This window comes from Acipenser ruthenus, chromosome 27 (assembly GCF_902713425.1).
Source record: "Acipenser ruthenus chromosome 27, fAciRut3.2 maternal haplotype, whole genome shotgun sequence".
In the NCBI taxonomy this organism is placed as follows: Eukaryota; Metazoa; Chordata; class Actinopteri; order Acipenseriformes; family Acipenseridae; genus Acipenser; species Acipenser ruthenus.
This window is the reverse complement of record NC_081215.1, coordinates 3561326-3583261: the sequence shown is the minus strand read 5'-3', so window position 1 is coordinate 3583261 and position 21936 is coordinate 3561326. Positions and strand designations below refer to the sequence as shown.

Sequence of the window (21936 nt, the reverse complement as noted above, 5' to 3'; positions counted from 1 at the left end):
GACGTGTCCATAAAGAAAGTAAACAGTTCAAACAAGATTTAAAACAAAACAACAATGCCGATGTAAACCAACTGGACCAACAACCACGTCCAGTTGGTGAATAGGTAATTCCACCTGGGGTTTGGGTTTTTCCTAGCTTGCTTGGCTGCTTCTTTAGGAAACCCTTCTCCTACCCTTTTTCTGCAGTCCAGTCCTTTATGAATCCCAGCAGCGGACGGGCCATTCCTCGTAGCCCCTGTAGAGAACAGGGAATTGCAGATGCAAAGGACCACAACGTTATCCGACACTGATTCCAGTTATTCTATTCCGGTCTTATTGTAGATAAACCCCAGAGGTTCTCAGGCAGGAAAACAAAACAAACAACCCACCAGACTGACGGCACATGCTCCCTTTTACCAGCCAGGCATTTGGCTGTTACAGGCTGTTGTGGGCCAATTAAGGCCAATGATAGTCTAACAATAGTCAAACCATAATTGCCTACCTAACCACACCTGCAGCCTGTTGGCCCGTTAACTCCTTGACGTTATGGCAGGCATGTATGCTGCCCACAGGTCCATCTGATCATTACTGGCAACTTCTGTGGGCTCATACCAAGCCTGCCATGAACGGCTCCAGGTGGTAAACTTGTGAGCTGGCTCACAATATATATATATATATATATATATATATATATATATATATATATATATATATATTAATATATATGTGTGTGTGTGTGTGTGTATATATATATATATATAATTGTGTGTGTGTGTGTGTATATATATATATATATATATATATATATATATATATATATATATATGTGTGTATGTATGTATTGTTGTTTTTTTTTTTTCATTATTATTTTTAGGTCATGTAGCAAAATGAAAATGTGTTTCATAAATTTAAAGTTTCACCATGAGTATCATTAATACCATATTCAAATATATGCTATTAATAAAAAGTGTATATTGAAAAGATATTGAATTTTTTTTTCACCCCGACTGGTAACATTGAATTACTGTAATCTTAGAGCAGTAGACTGATAGATAATCCGAACAAACCTATAATCCGAATTCCGAAACCATCATTTATCACACTATCTGTGACTTACTATGAACCATCTTGCTTTCAATGCACTTTATTACACTTTGCGTTTTGTCATAGTATATCGCAGAACACCAGGAGTCTTTACTGATACAGCGCATGGGTCCTTTTTAAAACCACAATACTGTCATTTAATCTGTACAAAATCCACAGCTGTAGAGCTAGAGGCTTTTACGATTTCTCCCAAAGCAGAAAAAAGTTGGGTATTGAGGGGTTACATTTCCATGTGTTCTTTATTAGAACTGAAACCATCAGAATAATAAGCAAGTCAAAGCTGTCAATCAAAGACTGGATCTTTTTTGTGTACAGGTTTGTGTAAGGTTAGATAATTGCAGGTGGCTACACTAGGAGGGTGAATGAGTGACGTGTAGTTGTAACTTTTGAATGCACTTCTAAGATTGAAGAGATTGCTTTAAGACAAGCGCAGGAGAAAGTTTATAGGAAATTGGAAAATATGATCTCTATCTCTGAAGACTGCCGTTGTTGTGGTGACGTCTTTTGTGATGTCAGGTCTTCTCTTTGCCGTGGAGTGTTTCTAAGGGATCGTCTCAAAAGTATTTCTTAAAAAAAGTGACATTCAAAAGTTTTTATCATTTTATTACAACTGAAAGCAAGTTCTGTGCACGAGACCCATGTATTCACAAAGCTGGTGATGTTAAAAATCTTCAATAAAATAACTAGTTTTGTAAAAAAGAAAAAAAAAAAGATTCAAAGTTAACACTGTGATTAGAGCTGTGTGTTCCAAGGGGTCTCTCATTGAAAAGTGCAAAATGTGTCTATGTTATTTCTGAATGGAAGAAAGAAAAAAAAACTGCCAAAATATTTGTCTCTTTCCCTAAAAGGTACCCCAGTACTAAATATTAGTTATGACGCTGCTATCCCTACAGCCGAAATATAACAACTTCTATCAGCTTTTAAGTACCAAATAAAATAAATGGTACCTGTGTGCAATGACAACACTGCATACATACCAAACCCTCTAACTGTATCACAGATATGGGTTGTTTTGTTATTGTGCAAGGATAGCCGTGTCGTACGTGAAATGTGTTGAAAAACTGTGTATTCACTTCAAAATATGATTTTCATTCAAAAGCCTTTCCTCCTTTCATTGCTGCGTCTATACTCGCTGATTGCAGATGGCTTCTCTCTTCTATATTCACTGATTGCAGATGGCTTCTCTCTTCTGTATTCACTGATTGCAGATGGCTTCTCTCGTCTATATTCACTGATTGCAGATGGCTTCTCTCTTCTATATTCACTGATTGCAGATGGCTTCTCTCTTCTATATTCACTGATTGCAGATGGCTTCTCTCTTCTATTTTCACTGATTGCAGATGGCTTCTCTCGTCTATTCACTGATTGCAGATGGCTTCTCTCTTGTTTTTACAACTGCATTAGGTTGAGTCAAACTTGTTGTGACTTTCACATTCTGTCAGTACATCCCTTCCCCCCCCCCCCCCCCCAGGAAAATGTAATTTCTAGTTGAACTTTTTGTGAGAAAATGTGTAGAGGGTTCTTACACTTTATCAAACCCACGCTCCTTTTTCCTTGTCAGGCATGTGTTTAAGGTGGGATTTCCCCGTTGCTGTATCTAAATGACAATAAGGAATAGGTATGTTTTCATGAAGTGATTAATTTCTATTCATGTGTTAATCCTTTCCTCAAACCTAAGCCTAAATAGCTATGTGGTTCATGATAATCTATTAATCAAAATGTATTCAGCAGTGTGTGTTGAATATAGAATGGACAGCTGTTCAGAATAAACTCTGTTATACAGTATGTTAAACAAATGAATTGCATATGAATGTCTCTGCATATACAGGCATTACACAAGAGATACTTTCTATACTGAAAACTATGGTACAGCAATGATAGTGTAGGTGCTAATACTAATAATCTAATATGGTGGAATTAGAAAAGTAAGCATTTCGTCATGTTTTTCATAGCAATTCTAAGAAAAAAAGGTTGCTTTTCTTAAGTTTTCTTAAATATGTTTAACAGTGCATTAGGCTAATCAAGTAAAATTAAATCATTGTACATGCATCAATAAAGCAGAGAGATGCTGTATTTCTGGATGTATTTTTAGAATGTCATTCATTTGAGGGATTACAGTGAACTGGTAAAGATTTCATTGCAGCCAATGCCAAGCTGAGCTGCTGTTTAGACTTTTTAGACCGCCCCTAAGATGTCTGGTTTGCAAGTCAGTGTTCTGCTGTAGGCTCAGCGGTGAAGGAGGCAGTTTGAGTTTAAAAATTCCTCTGACCTGCCAAGAAATTCAACGCAGCTCAAGCCCAGCTCCTTTTGTCATAAAGCTGGTGTTACATTTCAACAACCCACAAGGAATTTTTCTTACGTTGAAATAAAAAAAAAAATCCATCTTTTCAGTTAAAAAAAGGAGGAGTGCTAAAGTGAACTTCTACGATAGCGATGCCAGCATATGAAACAGTATGATGAGTATATGGATCCAGCTCTAAACTACTTCTCATATCTGGAGCAAAGGCAAGTGAACACCATTGAGTTACATTACATATTGTATAGGTTACTACTTGTGTTATTGTCTTAGCATTGAACCTTGATTTTACTTAATGTCTTTTTTTCTTAATCTTCTGATACATTTTACTCGGACAAAAGCCTGCAGCCTGCTGTCCTGATTTTGGAAAGATTTCTAATTAGCTTAACGAATGCAATGGCAGTGCTGTTACCCCTGTCACTGATGCACATGTTTGTGATGCTGTTGATGTTAGTAGAATATCTGCCTTACTGGTCCTTCCAACTGTCTGCATGCCCCACTTCAATGCCGCTGAGATGAAACCTGCTAAGGACACTCGTTAGCACAGGTTATTGACGGTTTTCTAATCCGCTGGGTATTGAGGCTGTTAGTCTGCCTGTCTGTCAGGTGTGTCACTAGGTTTTCACATCTATCTAGAGAACAGATTGTTCCATTGTTGTGAAACTTGGTCTCTGTACATTCTGTAGCAGTGTGTTGAGAGTCAGGGAGTATAATATGGCTTCAGTCAATCTGTGTGCATGCCAAGCTTATATATTGTATATATGCATCTAGACTGATGACATTTTATTTTTCATGACTTACAGCTTGAATTTAGAGCTGATACTAGAGACTCATTTCACTGGCGTTCAGGTTTTTTTCTGCAGAAAAATCTCCTGATGTGAATTAGTTTAATACACATACTCTTTCAATAAAGCAAGTACAGTCATTTAATTCATTCTACATGTTACTTTGTTTTGCCAGGGAGGTAGAGTAAAGAAAACCAAAAATAGTAGTTAGTTATTGTCTGTGTTTCAGTATTATGGCTGTTATTGTCATTTTAAAATATATGTATTATTTCCTTTTAGTTTGCGTTATTTAATCTTTCTTATCCAGGGAATACACGAGCTCCTAATATATATATATATATATATATATATATATATATATATATATATATATATATATATATATATCTTACATTTTTTAAGTAGATAATGTTACTTAAAAAAAAAAAAAAAAAAAAGTTCCTTGTTTTTTTAGTATTTGTTGCCTATTCTTTCATAAGGAAAACAGATTCCCAGCTCAGAAGATCAGTTGCCAGCCGATACATATTTTATTTCCAATACAGTTACCCTTTAGTTTTTGTTAAAATATCCTCATAAATTATCCAGAGAAGGCCGGCATTCTCACTGGGTGCAAACATTGTCGTATTTAATCACTTTGAACAAGGAAAGACTACATAACTTCTCCCCAAATACCACAAAGCACAAAACCATTTTTTTGCATTACTGTTCTGGCATTTAATTTCCGGTAGGTTTCCCAGTACTGCCTAGGGAACTCTTCTTTCATCCATGTCAGTGAGTGCTGGGAGGGACTGAGGCTGGAGAAGCTGCCTGCATTTCCACAGGCTACTGTATTAACTATCAGTTTACATGCAACTCAATGTTATTAATGTCCAAGACAAACAGCTACACCTTACGAACAGAAAGAACAGGGCAAGTTACAGCAAAAAAACACACAGCAAAATAGTGTTGCCTGAAAGCAACATTTCGCAATATAGGGTTAAGAGGTGTAGGATTGTATTATAGTATTGGAGTACAGCACATAGCTGTCATTGTTCCAGCTTAGTGACCTCTTACTGTACACATCTCGACTCAAGAATTCCAGGAAGGCTGGAGCAATCCCAGATCAATGCTGCTTCCCCTGCTATCAAAGCTCAGAGATGGTACTTTACCAGCAGTGGAGGGTCTGCACCCCCCCCCCCCCCCTGGTTTTTACACAAGGCCACTGTATTTCAATTCTATTCATACATAGCTGAGCCTTCTACGCATTCTATTATTTTTTTCAGAATGCAGGCCTTGTTTACTGGCTTGTTGGTTTACATTATTATTATTATTATTATTATTATTATTATTATTATTTATTTCTTAGCAGACGCCCTTATCCAGGGCGACTTACAATCATAAGCAAATACATTTCAAGTGTTACAATACAAGTAATACAATAAGAGCAAGAAATACTATAACTTTTGTTCAAGCAAAGTACAAGTGTGACAAACCAAAATTCAATAATACAGCAGATAATAGTGATAGTTACATCAGGATATGATTAAATAGTGATAGTTACATCAGGATATGATTAAATACAAAGTACTACAGGTTAAACACTTGGCAGATTACAGTATTCTGAAGTACAGGATTAAATGCAGTAAAATAGGGGGCAGATAAGAGCAAAATAAAGCACATTTACATGAAGGGTGATAGTGTCCCAGGATACAAACAGAGGAGTTCTACAGGTGCTGTTTGAAGAGGTGAGTCTTAAGGAGGCGCCGGAATGTGGTCAGGGACTGGGCAGTCCTGACATCTGTAGGAAGGTCATTCCACCACTGCGGAGCAAGGGTGGAGAAGGAGCGGGCTCTGGAGGCAGGGGAGCGTAGCGGAGGTAGAGCTAGTCTTCTAGTGCAGGCGGAGCGGAGAGGTCGAGTGGGGGTGTAGGGAGAGATGAGGGTCTGGAGGTAGCTGGGTGCAGTCTGGTCAAGGCATCTGTAGGCTAGTACAAGAGTCTTGAACTGGATGCGAGCGGTGATCAGGAGCCAGTGGAGCGAGCGGAGTAGTGGAGTAGCGTGGGCGAAGCGAGGCAGAGAGAACACCAGAGAACATGTACTGTGTTTGTAGCTTCCACCCCCATTGGAATCAGGGGTAAGGGTACTGCACTGAATAAGAACACCCAGCCTTCTGTTTCTGTCCCGCTTTTCAATGCAGTACCAAATAGGCTTGCTATTAGCAGCAAGAGGTCTATAAATGCACTACCTTAAGAAATCCAAGCCGCTGGCTATCCTGGCTCTTTCAAACTTTCACTCTTTTTAGAGGTCATGCTAACTCTTATCACACCAGATTTATGAACTAAATATAAAGGGAATTCTTTCCAGGCGGTTTTGAAGTAGGAGTGCCTAACCTTGGGTAAGATGATCATTTTTCTCAGTCAAAGGGCCAGGATCACCACATGCCTGCCTAGGTCAGAAACTACTTCAAACTGCATGTGTTGACGTGGTATGGCAGGGTTACAAAGTCTTTTTGTGTTGGAAATGAGAAAGTATTGCAAATGGTTTGTTCCTTTTAGAGATTACGTTTTATATATGGAATGTAGATTGGCTTTCATGTTGTTTTTTTGTGAGCTGAATGACAAACTGCTGTACAGACACCTATGCATACATTGCTGAAAGGATTTAAGAAACTGCAGTGTGCTACATAGCAAGTCATATTGTCTTATCCTGCAAAGCAATTTGCATGTCGGCTTGCTGTCATTTGCCTTTATTTGCAGAATTGGTTTTGAAATCTGTTTTTTTCTGGCTCTCTTTTACCGTTTACTCTAACACTGTAATTTTGTTTGACAAATGTTAATCCATGAAGTACCAAATTAATTAATAAATAAATAAATAAATAAATAAAATTAGAACACAAGATACATTTATGTAATCGGATACATTCAATATCAATATTCCTTCACAGAAAATAAATGAAATCCTTTGTTTTGGCTACAGACTGCTGCGTCCTATTTTGAGGACAGTCAAGTTAGACGTTAGCATAACAAGTTATAAGTATACAGTTAAAGAGAAAATTAAAATAACAGGTAGATGCCAGTTAAAAATGACAAAGTAGCCTGTCCTCAAATGAAAACCATGGCACTTAATGGGTTAAAGATTTAAAATAGGCTACCCGGGGTTACTGAGAAAGTAATAGCTCAGTGTTCTGAGAATTTTGATGACTCACGACAACAGTGCTCTTGTTTACTCATGCACTTTCTTCAGATATCAGTTTAGTAAAGAAACCATAACAAGACTGCAGATTCTATGCACTGTCACTGTTCTTGGCATAGACCAGCGTGCAGTGCAGTAAAGGCTATATCTATCTCCTAGACCAGCATGCAGTGCAGTAACGGCTGTATCTATCTCCTGGACCAGCATGCAGTGCAGTAACGGCTGTATCTATCTCCTAGACCAGCATGCAGTGCAGTAAAGGCTGTATCTATCTCCTAGACCAGCATGCAGTGCAGTAAAGGCTGTATCTATCTCCTAGACCAGCATGCAGTGCAGTAAAGGCTGTATCTATCTCCTAGACCAGCATGCAGTGCAGTAAAGGCTGTATCTATCTCCTAGACCAGCATGCAGTGCAGTAAAGGCTGTATCTATCTCAGGTCCCTGTTGGTAGTGGTCTCACCTTTAATGGAACTACCGCAGAAGGTAATGACCTGAGTCATTTCCTGTACTAAATACTGCACCCATGTTTCGTTTTTAAAGTACAGGGATTCATATGATGGGAATGTTTGCCAAAGTAAACACGTCTATTGCTACATATTTTGACCATGTGCATCGAATCCTATATAGGCGTACTCTGCGTCTATTTTTTAATGTGAGCCCCGTCTTTCAACATTTTCAGTCTTTTACATGTTGCTTAGCATTATGAGATGTGATAAATATTACAAGATGATATTGTGAAAAAAAAAGGAAAACTTACCTCTTTGATAAAGGAGACAATCCAGACTTAAGCTTTTGATCTAATACAATTTTTGCATCAGTTTTTCAAACAAGATTTGAACAAGCAACAAAGTTGTTGTTCTTTTATAGTTTTGTATTTTACTAAAGCCAATACAATCTCAGCACACCCATAACTATGAAACAAACGTGACGTAGTAGAAGCTGTTGCTGTTTCTACTGTGTAGTGCTACTTTCTTCACAGTTTTGTTGGTTCACTGTTTCTGCTCATAGAATTGCTAATTAAGTACAAATCTGCGGTTACTGCTTTTCAGTAATCATCCCAGCTAAATTGCACTTGATCTGTTTCTTAGAAGCCACTGGTAAAAGCATTGCCTTTCGGTTCTTTGTTATTAAATTTACAGTTAGGGTTTGTTTAATTTAAGAAAGCCTTATTAACGTTTGCAGTCTTTACAGAGCAGGTTTGAAGAGTTGTGTCATTGTACTCTGTGGTATTTTTTATAACAGTGCTTATTGTCTATGTTAGCGAGTTGTTCTCTCTGTCTCATGCTAAAAGCTATCAGAAACTGCAAACATATTGGCAGTGAACTGTAGGTTCTTGGAAAGGTAGGTGTGGTGAACATTGCAATGTGTTTTTGCACTTTGTGTACTTCTGAGATGTGGTTGCTAGTCTGTCGCTATGTATCTACACACACACGCACACACTTAATATTGAATTGGTTTCGAATGTCAGTTCATGTCACTGGACCTCGTCCAATGAGTGAGCAGTAATAGGCTTGCTCCATAGTGTCTGACTGGAATCCCACACACTACCACTGCTGTAACACCCATCCTTCCCAGCAATCGCTTGTGCAGAATACCCCACTAATCCAGCTAATCACCCCACCTGATTATTAAGAAACCGACCCCCTGCAGCTAGAAAAGCTGGAAATCCTGATTCCTACAGCATAGATTCATGATGAATAAACAATACCACACTGAACTGGGAGGCATCACAGTATCCATGCATTCAAGTGCAATACAAGAGTAACTTATTTGCATTTGGATATGAATTGAAGACTGACTGAAAACATAATAAATATCAATTCAATCTTATCTTCTTAATATTTGGGGAAATATGATGATTAGCACTGGCATTGCCTGTATGGTATAAGGCTATATCCTCCACATGGTGACCCTTAAGCAGATAGGGGTTTGTTTGCTTTTAGTGTAACGGTTTTCTTCACATACGGTTCTGATGTGTTCTTTGTTCTGCTCGTCTGTTTTTTTTTTAAGATGAAAGTCACTGAGTTGTTGTTGTTACCTTTTTGATTGATGGTGCATTTGTCTACGTTAGTGGTTTCTGAGATTAAAAAATGCATTGTCTCTCTGTAAAATTTTAAATGTATTTATTAAAGCATAAATGAATACCAATAGTCCCAGACAACAGACAGCACGGCATGTGATTCAACAGATGTATTTAAATCATAGAGTAGATCACAAAAGAATTCTTCCACTTCCTATAATGATGGGTTTAGTTGATTTGTACAGCTTTGTTTTTATAGCTAAGTAGCTGGCTGTAGTATCCCATACAAGCTTTCTGTTCATGAAGTTTATCAAGCAAAGAATGCATTTCTGTAGAACTTCAAAAACACTTTGACACGCCTGCACAAAAACATATTGACACGCCTGTACAAAAACACATTGACACACCGGCACAAAAACACATTGACACACAATAACACATCGACACACATGCTGTACTCAACAACACACTCATTTTGCATGTAGAATTATTTAAAATCTGCAATATTTCTGATGGCTTTTTTATGGTTGTCAGCAAATTATTTTATTTTTTAAATTGCTTTCATAATAATGTTTTATTGTTAGCAAAGAAGACTCAAGAATAAAGTGCACTTCATTTTTCTTTTTCTAGGGCAACTTTGAACATTTCTGCTTAAAAGAATATAGAACATAAAGGCACGTTGCACTGTATTTAGCTTGCAAGGCTGTCTGCGTCTGGTTAACTTCCTTTTGAGGCAATTAAACACGTGGAGGCATATGGTGCCAGTGCAGTTATCACAAGCACTTACTGAGTTTGTCTTAGCATTTTCAGTATTTGTAAGACTCATTGTAACTGGTTAATCTAGTTCATTAATCCTGCCACCACACTGTGAGATTCACTATCCTGTGCAGGGCAGTAATAGGACCCCCCCGCCCCCCTCCCTGTGATCAGCATTGGGAGTAGGGTTCCTACCTGTCCCTGTTTTCCCTGGATCGTCCTGGTTTTGAGGAAGGATTTAAACTTTTAACAGCCTACCCTTCTGTTTGGGGGTCCCGTTTTTTGGTACCTCTGAGATTGCAACCTTAATTGTGAGTGTGTGGCTCAGGGGGTTCTGACACCTGCTGCATGGGAAGGGAATTTTATATAGAGTATGTCGTGGTAGGATAAGTTGGTCTTGTCTTATATTATATTCTCAAACTTCTGCAAAAGAACCTACTTATAAAAGGTTATAAAACCCTTTTTAATCTTTTCTCAAGTAACATATGTTTTCAGTCCATCTTTGTTATATTTAAAACTACAAGAATGTACTGTTTTGAAGTGCTTTCTATACTGGTAGTTCTTTGGGTGTGTTACTGTTGACCTGGGTTTAGTCAATCTAAAACCAATAATTCTTTCATTCTGGTTTTATAGAAAGGGTGATTTCTTCTCTCTTCTTTTTTTGTTAGATATCTGTGGACGTTTCTATCACATTTATCATAAACTCAAGGTGGCCTTGGTGGAATTTCAAGCCAATCCTAGTTTGAATGTCTGCCTCAGGAACAGAGTAATCAAACCCCCTTGCTGAACACAAATATGTTGGCAGCGCAACAAAAATATTTTTAACATTGTTAGAAAAAAAAGGGGTTGTTTTTGTAAGGGAAACTTGTTTTCAGATTTCAGAAAGCCAGCATTCCTCTGTACAAAGCGGATCAACCGGCAGTTTGAGATTTTTTCAGCAAGCACATTAAGGAGGTGGTGCCATGCCAAAGTCAGACCAATTGTACCTGGAATGCTGCAGGTCTATTTGATATATATATATATTTTTTACAACATGGAACTATTTGTAACATTTGAATAAAAAAAAAAAGAAGTTTGTTTGTTTCATTGATTAATGGTGCTGGTAAGCTTGTAACTTGCTTTAGAATTTGACAGTACAAGATCTAGTCTTGTAGGGCTTTAAGTGGTACAGCCGTACAATGTTATGAACAGATTAATAGCATCGTTTCATTTGTAGTCCGATTCAAACGTGAGCTGGGATTAATCCCAAACTCTAAAGCCACTCTAGAAAGATGTTATTTAACAACAGAAAGGCGCTGTTATACCAGCAGCATGGTTTGTATTCAATTCAGGCCTTTGTGGCACAGGTAGACAAAATAGAAAGTAACAGAATGCAGTCTGATCTAAGTTCCCGGAAGACCCCTTGTTTGTTAATTACTGCTACATCAACGATCCCTACAAAGGTGTTAGCCCAACACAGCAAATCACTGTACTGTGTTCTCGGAAATGCTCATATATCTGTGAATAGCCAGTGGGTGGGCTTTTGTTCAGTTGTGCATGTTTGATCCGCTATTGTGCGTGTTCGATTAACACCCCCCCCCCCCCCCCCAAGCCGTGAAGATATATTTCAGATTTTCAAATTAATGTCCGAGTCACAAGCGTTCAAAGAAGCAAACATCAAATCAGTGCTGAAAGCTTGTGTGTGTACAGCACAGTAGTAGATGTGCAGGCTCGGTTGTTCCAGCATTAATAACAGATTGACTCTTTCTTTTCCTCCATTGCAGAGGGGCAGCCTATAGATGAGAAGGGTTCACAATGCCCCCAGGAGTGCAGTGGGTGCAGGATATCTGGGAAGAGGAGGAAAACCCAGAAATTGATCTTGATTTTCTTCTGCCTACCGGGATTTACCTGCGCTTTCCTGTGCTACGCAGTGCCACTATCGGGGCTATCAAAAAGGTATTTTGTTTGCTTTGGTGCACTTGACCGAACGTCCATCAGTGTTCTGACATGACTATTTACCTGGCAGCGTTTACATTGTTACAGAAAGAAAGGAAGGATGGATCTTGGTTGTGAGAACCTGGCAGAGACTCTTTTAATTAAATTATATTCATTGAATGTAAATGCTGCATTTAGATTAGATTTGTTCAGTCAAAGCCATGTATCAGCTTCATGTAAAATACTTAACTTCCGTTTTTTTTCCACTGCTTTTATATGGGGAAAAAATGGCATCCTCATATGAGGCTATCACGCATTTGCGTCTTCATATGGGCGGAGTTTTTTTATTCGACCCCATATGAGGTCACCATGCATAAAAGGTTCTAAATTCTCAGAACTTTTTGCTCAACTGCATTATTAGCATCATTTTTTTCCAGACAGGAGAAACGCAGCCAATAAAGTTAGAAAACTAGAAATAAACAACTAAGACTTTTCAGTTCCAAACTTGTAATTAGTCTTGCAGTAATGATGATTTATAGTTAATATCTTTGAGAATATAGCCTTGGGACTTACTAATGTTACTACTACTAACAATAATACAATGGGAATTCTAATCAGATGATGGTATTTAGGTACATTAAGTAGGTTCAGATAAGCTCTTTTGTCATTCTGTGGGTGTGAGAATGGATTAGATTATTGGTAAAGTATCTGCCTTTTATCGTCTTGACTGAAGTCGCAAGTTTGTCAAGTAATAAAAATAATGAAGACATTCGGAATCTTTCTTTACCAACAACCTTCCCTTCCCACCACCCAAATTTTGTCTAATCAGACAGAAACGTTTATCTGTGCTTCCTTTCCATATACATTATAAATTAAACTGGCACTGCTGTTGCAATAATTAGCAAAACTGTACTTCCTAACAGAAGGGGATTTCGTAAGAGGACCTTAATGCTATCAGTGTCCGGATGGGGAGGGGGAGGGGGAGGGGGAGGATACGTTTATTTGCTGGGTTCATATGCAGTTCTTCAGCAACTGTTTTAGAAAGTAGACTAGGTGGCCCAGTTGGTAGTAGCCTTTAACTGCTGGATGCTTAGAATCCAACTTGGGTTAATTAATTTATTCTTAGCCCTTGTTAATCAGTAGTCCATGTAAAAAAAAAAAAAAAAAAAGACAATTGGCAGGAGTCAATTCGCAGTCACCAGTGCTGAAGTGGATTGGTTGTTCAGCTCCAGTTAGGATGCCTAGCACTGTAGGATGTCCCACATTGGGCGCACCCCCAGCCCGGCTGCCACCAGGGGCTCTTCCTCTTCTCTTTGGACAATGTCTCCTCCTCTGTGTCTCTTCAGCATGTCTGGAAGAGAGCCCAGAGCGAGCCCCTGTTTCAATCCCTCAATGAGCCCGATGCCTACGTCTTCACCTGCATCAACGTCACCGCAGAGCAGGAGGAGCTGGAGGATGAGCAGCGGCGCCTCTGTGACGTGCGCCCCTTCATGCCCATCCTGCGGCTGGTGTCCCGAGAGGGGGACCGGGTCGAGAAGGTCAGCAACACCCACATCAGCCTGCTCATTGGAAAAGGTATCCCATCCTGCCTTGGCTCAGTGCAAGCTGAGTAAAAGTAAGGTTTAGAGTTGCGAATGCATGGAATAGCCTACCAGGGTACATGTCTAGAACAGCTCTCATTATTGCATTCCTTTTCCAAAGCGTATTTATTTTCCATTTTTTCACGGGCCAAGAAAAATCACATGGACTTCCGGTCAAGTAGAATAGGCTTGATGTAGGATAACAGTAACACATGATGGTTCTGCATGAGTAACATTAAAATAATCATTAAGTGAGGAGAGACGGAACCAGACCAGGACTTTGCCACTCAGTGGTAATGTCTTCTGTCACTCGTTGATTATTTTCTCTTGCCCTCTCATTGTGTCTCCTCTGTCCCCCTCTGGCTCCCTGATCAGTGTTTATCCCTGCTGCTATATCCAGAGAAGCATTGTGAAGTTCTTTTGGGTTCTGTGTGATGACTTGTGAACCTACCGGAATACTGAAAGGACCTTATTTGCTGTAATCCTTTCCAAAAACAACCGAAGCAGAGAGAATTCATTGATCATTTATCAAACAAGCTTTTTTTTATTGTTAGTCAGCCAGATTGTTTAAAAAATCAATTTAGCTTATTTGTGAGATCGACTCCCCTGCTACAGAAAGTAGGTTCATTTAGTATTTGTTGCAGCTAAGTAAGTCTAGAGCCACGGTCATCAAAGCAAATTAAGACCAAGTCTTCCTGCTAAAATGAGCTACAATATGAACTTGGACTCAAATAATCAGCTGTAAATTCTCCACAAATGTCATTAAAATGTAACCCTACCCTTTTAAAGGGTTTATATTTAATACTCCGTGTTTCAGTTTACATGCGAGAAGCTTCCATAATAGAGCTTTGTCTCTTTTTAATGATCCTTTGTCATCTGAGTTGGTTGCCTTTGCCCTGTATCTTATTAATTAGGCGTTCTGGATTACAAACTAGAGTAAAAAGCCTGGAGAATGGCCTGTGGTGTTCTGTTCTGCAGGCTCATCATCAGACCCCCTGTTCACCTGTATCCTCCTGCAGGTTTGCATGAGTTCGACTCCTTGAAAAACCATGAAGTGAACGAGTTCCGCTCCAAGATGCGGCAGTTCTGTGAGGAGAAAGCGATGGACAGGCAGAGGCTAGAGTGGCACAGGTGGATGCAAACCAACTTCCCCTGTGAGCTGGAACCCTGCTCAAAGCTGCCCGAGACCGGCTGCCTCAAGTCACGCAGCGCCAAGAAACTCATCGTGAACGTCAAGTTCGAATCGAGTGATGTAAGTGTAGTGACCAGCGTTGCGTGATGCACTACTGTTATTATTATTATTTGTTTATTTAGCAGACGCCTTTATCCAAGGCGACTTACAGAGACTAGGGTGTGTGAACTATGCATCAGCTGCAGAGTCACTTGCAATTACGTCTCACCCGAAAGACGGAGCACAAGGAGGTTAAGTGACTTGCTCAGGGTCACACAGCGAGTCAGTGGCTGAGGTGGGATTTGAACCGGGGACCTCCTGGTTACAAGCCCTTTTCTTTAACCACTGGACCACACAGCCTCCTATATGTGTTATGTGTTCTGACCCCCGTTGGTGAGATGAGAGGAGGTTAAAAGCTCTTAAATCCGCCTTGTTACATAAGCACACAGCAACTTTTTTTTGTTTTTGTTTTTGTAAAAGTAAAAACTATTTATATACGCCGTGTCCTATAAGACATCTTAGTGAATATTAGGTTAGGATGTTCTCTGTGGTTGGCCACACAGTGTCCTATATTTGTTCCTGTTTGCTTAAACACATTTCACGTTTGAAAGAAATAGAGACAATTCTATCTATGATGCATGAACTATGGGACACCCTGTACTGTTTGTCCCAGATTTCATGATCTGTATTAACTAAATAATTTAGTTTAATACAGACTCATGAGGTCTTCACTGATATGCAGCACCAAAAACCGCAACATCCATTAAACTTAAAGAGAACGATGGTATAATCTCGAGTTAAACAGGAAAGTGCTGATTCTGAAAAGTGACACCAAAATAAAGGGCAATCCAGCTTGTTGAAGATGTATTTACCTTCACTTGCTCAGTAACATCTTCTCCTCTTCTCTCCTTATTCTAGGAAAGCTTCACATTTCAAATCCTACCCCAAGATATCCCATTAACTCTAATGCAGTATGCTTTAAAAAAGAAAGCCACGGTCTTCAGGCAGCCCAGACAAGAAAAACCCGAGGATTACACTTTAAGAGTCAACGGACGCTGTGAATATATTTATGGGAAATATCAGCTTTGCCAGTTCAAAGTGAGTAATAGTGATCAGAAAACAAAATGCACCTGTGAGAGGAGTCTGAGCACAAAGCCAACTGTGTAGTTAGTAGAATACTGTGTAATCTTTCTAATTGTTTCTGATTTCCCCTTCTGTAATTCTGCACTGACACAAGAAGAGGTGGTTTATATAGCTGGGGTACAGCAGAGTTCTATAAGAGACATGTACAGCGTCAGCTGTAGAGGGATCCAAAATAAAACATGTTTTTTTGTCTTCTTTTAATTCCTGCAGTAGTTTTTGTATAGTTATTTGTTAATAGAAAGTACTGTTGAATTATTCCCAGACTTCCGAACAACCTTGTGCTTTTGATGGCAATACATTTGTTATTTTCAGCAAGATGTTGATTTTAATTTTTTTGGGAGGGAAGGGTGGAAGGAGGTGGGGGTGGGATCTTTTAAGATGAGACTATTCATTTTCAAGTTAGTGTTACATGAAATATGAGTGAAAAATCTTGTTTTCAAAATGTCTTTATTCGTTATTATAAGCATTGGGGTTTTTCCCCAAAATACCAACACAATGCAGAAAAACAAAACTGTATTATGGAAATAGAAAGTACCTGAATTTTTTGCTGAAAGTATTTTTTCTGAAAGTAAGAGAACATTAAGAAAAGTTCAAACAACACCATTAGTATTTTTTTTAATCCGCCACTGGCACTTTCTGCTGTGTTTGTCTCAGTCGTTCAAGAGGGCTTTTTAACAGTTACAGTGGCATATAAACCACTGCGCTTTTATATTGGTCAGGCAATAAGTTACAGGCTCTTTATAAGGTTTCAGACACTGCGAGGGAACGTCTGTTGACACCTGCAGGCTGCCCTTAAGTTCCATGGAAACTAAATTCACAAGTTCCACATTCTATAAAGAAATCATTTACATAAAAAAAAAGGGGGCGGGGTATGTTGGCCGTAGTTCTGTTTTCCTGGAAATTGGAATGCAGAAGCGATCCACTTCCTGCAGCACAGTGCAGTTTTTTGTTTTGTTAAAATTAAAGTGTTAAATGCATTTGTTTTATGTAGTTTTCACTCTAAAGATAAACGTCAGGTCACTCCCCATGTAGGCCTTGCAATAAAACCAGTAGTGATAGTGGCGTCATGCCAATTCCAGATCAAATATCCTTTGAACCCGAGCTCTCCCAGTACATGAATGTGCCATCCAGTACACTTGCACTTGCATGTCTCGTTCCAGCACTCTCACTTCAGTCCCTTTGTCTGTAGGAATCGGGAGAATGAAACGCAGGTATACAGTTAGGTGGTGACATGAGGTTGCACTGTGGGTTTAAATCGTTAATCTTTTTTTTTTTTTTTTTTTTTTTTTTTCACCAGTATATCTGTACCTGTCTGCATAACGGTCAGACCCCTCACCTCAGTATGGTTCATCACACGGCGATCAGGAAAATGCAGGAGGAGCAGGGGAGCTTCAACATGCAGATCAGCAAGAGCCGCGCCTTCTCCAAACCCCCTCCCCTGCCTCTCAAGAAGGTCAGATTCTCCGCTAGCCAGTGAATCTGCACTAGGGCCAAGTCTCAAAGGAGAAAAGCAATGTGCTCAAAACCGTGGTGGATCCAGGTCCCCGCCATGCTAACCCTGTTCTAACACGCACCTCTTTCTATCTTTCCGTTGTCTCGCTCATTGCATTTTAAAAACGTACTTTGAGAGCAAACACCAATGGGATTGGTGTTGAGGGGGGCGGTGGTAACACGATCCGCCACGGTTTAGATCATTAAAATAGAACCCCATGATGTGCTAGTGTTCTAAAGTTAATAGCAGGGACATGTTGTAATGTGTGTTTAGTTGGTTTATAGTATGTTTCTTTCCATATTTCCATGTTATTGTTATTACCGTGTTAAGTGTCAGTATTTAGCCAAATAGATACTGTGAATACCTGAAGCAATGTTGAGCTCAGGAAGAAAAACTAAAACGAATAATTTGCAGCAGGTAGAGGGTGAGAGTGGGAACCTCTTATAGAATGAGGGTAAGTCTTCAATTCACTTGTAACTGTGGCTGTGCTGCCACATTGTGTAACATTATAGTGTTACAAAATATCGCTTGCCGCTTTCGTGGTTGTGTTTTATGAATATCCCATGAACAGGATCTTGCACAATCTTAAGATGACATGTTGGCACGACAGGTGGAGAGCAGAGATGAGGTCCAGTTCATACCAAGCCAGACGTAATAAGGCTAATGAAAGTGTTCTTGTGCAGTAAATAGTGTAGGCTTTGACTGCAGTATTTCATTTACACGGGTAGTTGGTCGCTTACCAAGATAAAGTGATCTGAAGATATTAATGTTTTATCAGAATGACTCATTCTTCTGTTTGCTCGTACAAGAAACCCGGCTTGCTTATCGTTGTTGAGAGGTTTCACAGTTTCTCAGCATCTTAACGTTCTTTTTGTCTCAATTGATGGAACTGCGACAGAAAGCAGAATAGTGTGAAAAGGCAGTAGAATTCAAAATAATAACTGGAGTGTGGAGAGTGGAAGAAAAAAAAAAGATGCTCATAGAATTTTAATCAAAACCTTACTTGATTTATAAAGAAATTCAACTATACACTTCAAAGCCTAACAAAAGCCACTGTGCTCCAGTCTTTAATTAGCTCCTGGGTTTTTTTTTTTTAAACACCTGTCAATTTTACTTAAACCAAACCACAAATGAACATCACGCACGGTCTCTTAAGCACTCTCCAGTAGGGGTGTGCTGATGCTCGTAATTGCCTTTTAAGTTATATTTATCAGCAGCTATTAAATAAATCCACACACCCTTGCCTTTTTTTGGGGGGACCGGGAATATAACACTAAACAGTGAGTGACGAGATAGTAAGGGTTTTATACAGTAGATCTATTTACCTAGCACTCAGTCCTGAAATTGATTTGTTTAATATTTTTACCAGTTTGTTTGTTTTTGTTTGCAGCAAACTATCTCTTCCCTGTGGACGATGGAGGAACCGTTTATAATCCACTTGGTGCAGGGGAGCAGGGTGAATGCTGACGAGGGCATGAAGGTGGGTGCTGTTGCCCGTCTTGTTCACTGAAGTGCTGCATCAGGTTGTTTACTCGTTATCTCCAGAAGGGCCATTTGCAAATCATGCGGTCATGTGACCCGACCGCACATTTCCCATGATTCATCTGAAGCGGTTTTCAGACACTTTCAAAAAAACAGGAAGTGGGGAGGAACTATCTGGCCTCTTCTCTTGGGTCTGAGCCGTAATTCTTAGAAGAAAGGCACAATTCTGTCACCCATTCTCGGTATTTACTTAACCCTTTTTTTCTGCGGTCGGAGAGGCAACAACAAATGATTTACAGCAAGACAAGGGGTAGGGATTGTATTGCCCATTTGTCCTCACTCACTCTTTACTTACTTAATATCTTGGTACACTTGAACAGATTGTCTAAATATTTTAATGAGCATCTCCCAAGTAGAATGGTACCCCGAAATGTTCTCCTTTTCTAGGAAAGCAGTTCAGCTGGGGATGGGGAGTTTGTTGCCGGATAACTTCACTCAGACTGCTTTCTCTAAATGTCTTGGTATCCCTGAATAGTAAAACCAGAATGGACGACACTGCTATGCAATGGGAGTCTTATTTCCCTCCCTGTATTCAGTGGTATAACTTCAGTTTAATAAGGACATGGTTTGAACTAAGAGCCGGAGTAGAAATGCCTACTCCTGGTCTAAAGAAACGGTATGCTCTGCTGATATTGTTATATTGTTTGTTTTGTAATGGAGCGTCGTGAAGTTCACATATCCTGACTCTCTTTCAGACATGTTTTTATTTTATATTTTTTAGTCTGGTGATACACAAGAGCACTTCTGTTCACTCAAAAAAAAAAAAATGATTTAATGATAGCTCTGGAAGTTTGACCTAAAATGTTCCTATTCAGATTTTGGAACAGACTGCTTTAATCAATTGACTACTTTTCACCAAAATTAAGACTCTAATGTCTCACAGTAACAGTATATGGCATGATACACACACACACACACACATACACACACAAACCCCCAGACAAGTGTCTGATTATTTTACTTTTACATTGTAAAGTGTTTACAGTGTGAGATGCAATGCCTTAGGTTTCTTTTTCCCAACAAAAAGATTGATTCAGTAGCTTAAAGATGTTGTAAGGAGATTATAAATGCACATGACTGTGAGTAGATATGATGTTCTTGTCTGGTCTGAATAAGCTGTATATTGTACCACAGTGCCTTGTAGCTTGGGGCCCAGTGTGGGGTCTTGATATTCAGACTGTTAGCAATGTCCGATCCAGGGATTAAAACACTGCAACAGTCTGGTAATAGTAAATGAGAACACACTGCTTTAGTAAGGACACAGCGTTCAGTGTTTCTAAGTGTGCTTTACACAGGCTTGTCTATAATGTATAAATGATGTTAAACATTCTGTGTTATATATCAAATATTTGATGGATTACTTAGTCACTTGTTTACATACAGTATACATAGATTTGAAAACAGCTTTATTATTTTAAATATGTTTTTACATGTGCATCCACCTTAGTAAATATTAGTTTTTTTTTAAATTTTATCTTTGAAATTTAGAGAGCAAAGTAGGTTAGGAGAAAGAGACATGTGAAAAATAGTACAGTAACTACAAGCAGTGACGTAAGCTAGAAAAGAAAAAAAAAGAAAATACAACTGACCTACATTTTTTTAAAAGGTTGTGTAATAGTTCAGGACATTCCTGGGAATCTGGGGGTGAAACCAGTAAAAGGGCCTATCAAGCCAACGCGCGCTCTATCAAATACCTTGTTTCCATGCACCACTCTACCCAGGTTGAAAACCCTGCTGCCCCTGATGCTGCGTTTCCATGTTCATTTAGCTGGCCCGCATTGGCTGCCAATCTGAGTGGCCCACGATTTTTTTTTCTGAACCTTTCCCAAAGCGGTGCTTTAATATTCTTGTATTTTTTTTTTAGTTACAAAAAGCTCCAAAGAATTGTTAGGATTGTCAGAAGCAAAGCAATAGTGTCCATCCTTTCATTTTTATAAAAAAAAAAAAAAAAAAAAACCTATGTGACCTTCGCCGCAAGGCTTGCTGGGAAAGAACCGTCAAGGTGAAAAACTTGCATTGCATGGAGTCTTTTCATTCTATCAGTGGGAGTTCAGGAGCCATGCAGGAGAACCCGGATCAGCTCGGATTGGCCATCAATCCGTGCTCATGGAAACAAGGAGAGTTCATTTATTAACTTAATGTGTGTCGGGATTAACAAATAAATCAGTCAGGAAAGGGGCAGGCCACATAAACCATTATAGCAGTTTAAGAGAACGATGACTAGAAGATCTAGACTAGAAGACCCTTAAAGGGAAAGTCATTTTACCCACACTTTTATTCCACCACAGCAGCCGTCTAAAAGTATGTGTAAAGTGGTCAAGTTCAGCTTGCTCACCTGGTTTGTTTTTCAGCTGGTTGTTCAGGCCGGACTGTTCCACGGGAGTGAGATGTTGTGTAAAATGGTAACCAGCAGTGAGGTGGTTGTCTCGTCGGAGCCCGTTTGGGATCAGAAACTCGTCTTCGACATCAATATCAGCGAACTTCCACGCATGACCCGTCTCTGCTTCGCCCTGTATGCTGTCATCGAGAAAGCCAAAAAGCCACGATCCACCAAGAAGAAGTCCAAAAAAGCTGTGAGTAGTATAAATCACATGGAAACAATAAAGACTGGCAAAAGCATCAATGCAAAGTATAGTAAACCACAGTGAACGCCCAGAATATCATGGTGCAGAATAGAGTGTTCCAAAGTTACAATCAGATAAAACCTCCACATCCAGCATTGCTGTCATTTGCATATGATGTTGGTCATTCCATTTAGTATTTGATGCTACAGGCTCAGGATCACACTTTGTTTTTGACTTACGTTACCAGTTTTTCAATGGTATAAGCGGTTATTTATAGTAAGGCGGTGATTATAGTTTGTTTGCAAGAATTCATTTTGCACGCTCTGGTTACTGTTTTCCTCATTTACATATGTATGTAGCTAGTTTGTTTTGATTGGTGGTCGCTCTCCGGAATTGGAAACGGCTGCACCAAGTATAAAC

At 39.3% G+C, this 21936-nt stretch overlaps 2 protein-coding genes across 4 annotated transcripts in view; both read left to right on the top strand.

Moving 5' to 3' along the window:
• LOC117432221 (transmembrane protein 201-like) overlaps positions 1-2704 on the top strand; it is a 68902-nt gene extending 66198 nt beyond the window's left edge. Inside the window, exon 13 of the mRNA XM_059002236.1 lies at positions 2645-2704. The gene's annotated coding sequence lies outside the window, so the exon portion shown is untranslated. The remainder of the gene's footprint in view (positions 1-2644) is intronic.
• The window catches only part of LOC131701842 (phosphatidylinositol 4,5-bisphosphate 3-kinase catalytic subunit delta isoform-like), a 65635-nt gene that overhangs the window by 29587 nt on the left and 14112 nt on the right, over positions 1-21936 (top strand). For 2 of the 3 annotated variants that reach the window (XM_059002235.1, XM_059002233.1), the window contains exons 2-8: positions 11874-12045; positions 13371-13599; positions 14624-14856; positions 15694-15873; positions 17216-17371; positions 18801-18890; positions 21304-21525. In XM_059002235.1, coding sequence (XP_058858218.1) covers positions 11905-12045; positions 13371-13599; positions 14624-14856; positions 15694-15873; positions 17216-17371; positions 18801-18890; positions 21304-21525 — 1251 coding nt within the window. In that variant the 5' untranslated portion in view covers positions 11874-11904. Of the gene's footprint in view, positions 1-2644; positions 2702-3474; positions 3589-11873; positions 12046-13370; positions 13600-14623; positions 14857-15693; positions 15874-17215; positions 17372-18800; positions 18891-21303; positions 21526-21936 lie in introns of all 3 variants that reach the window. The other variant, XM_059002234.1, reaches the window with a different exon arrangement.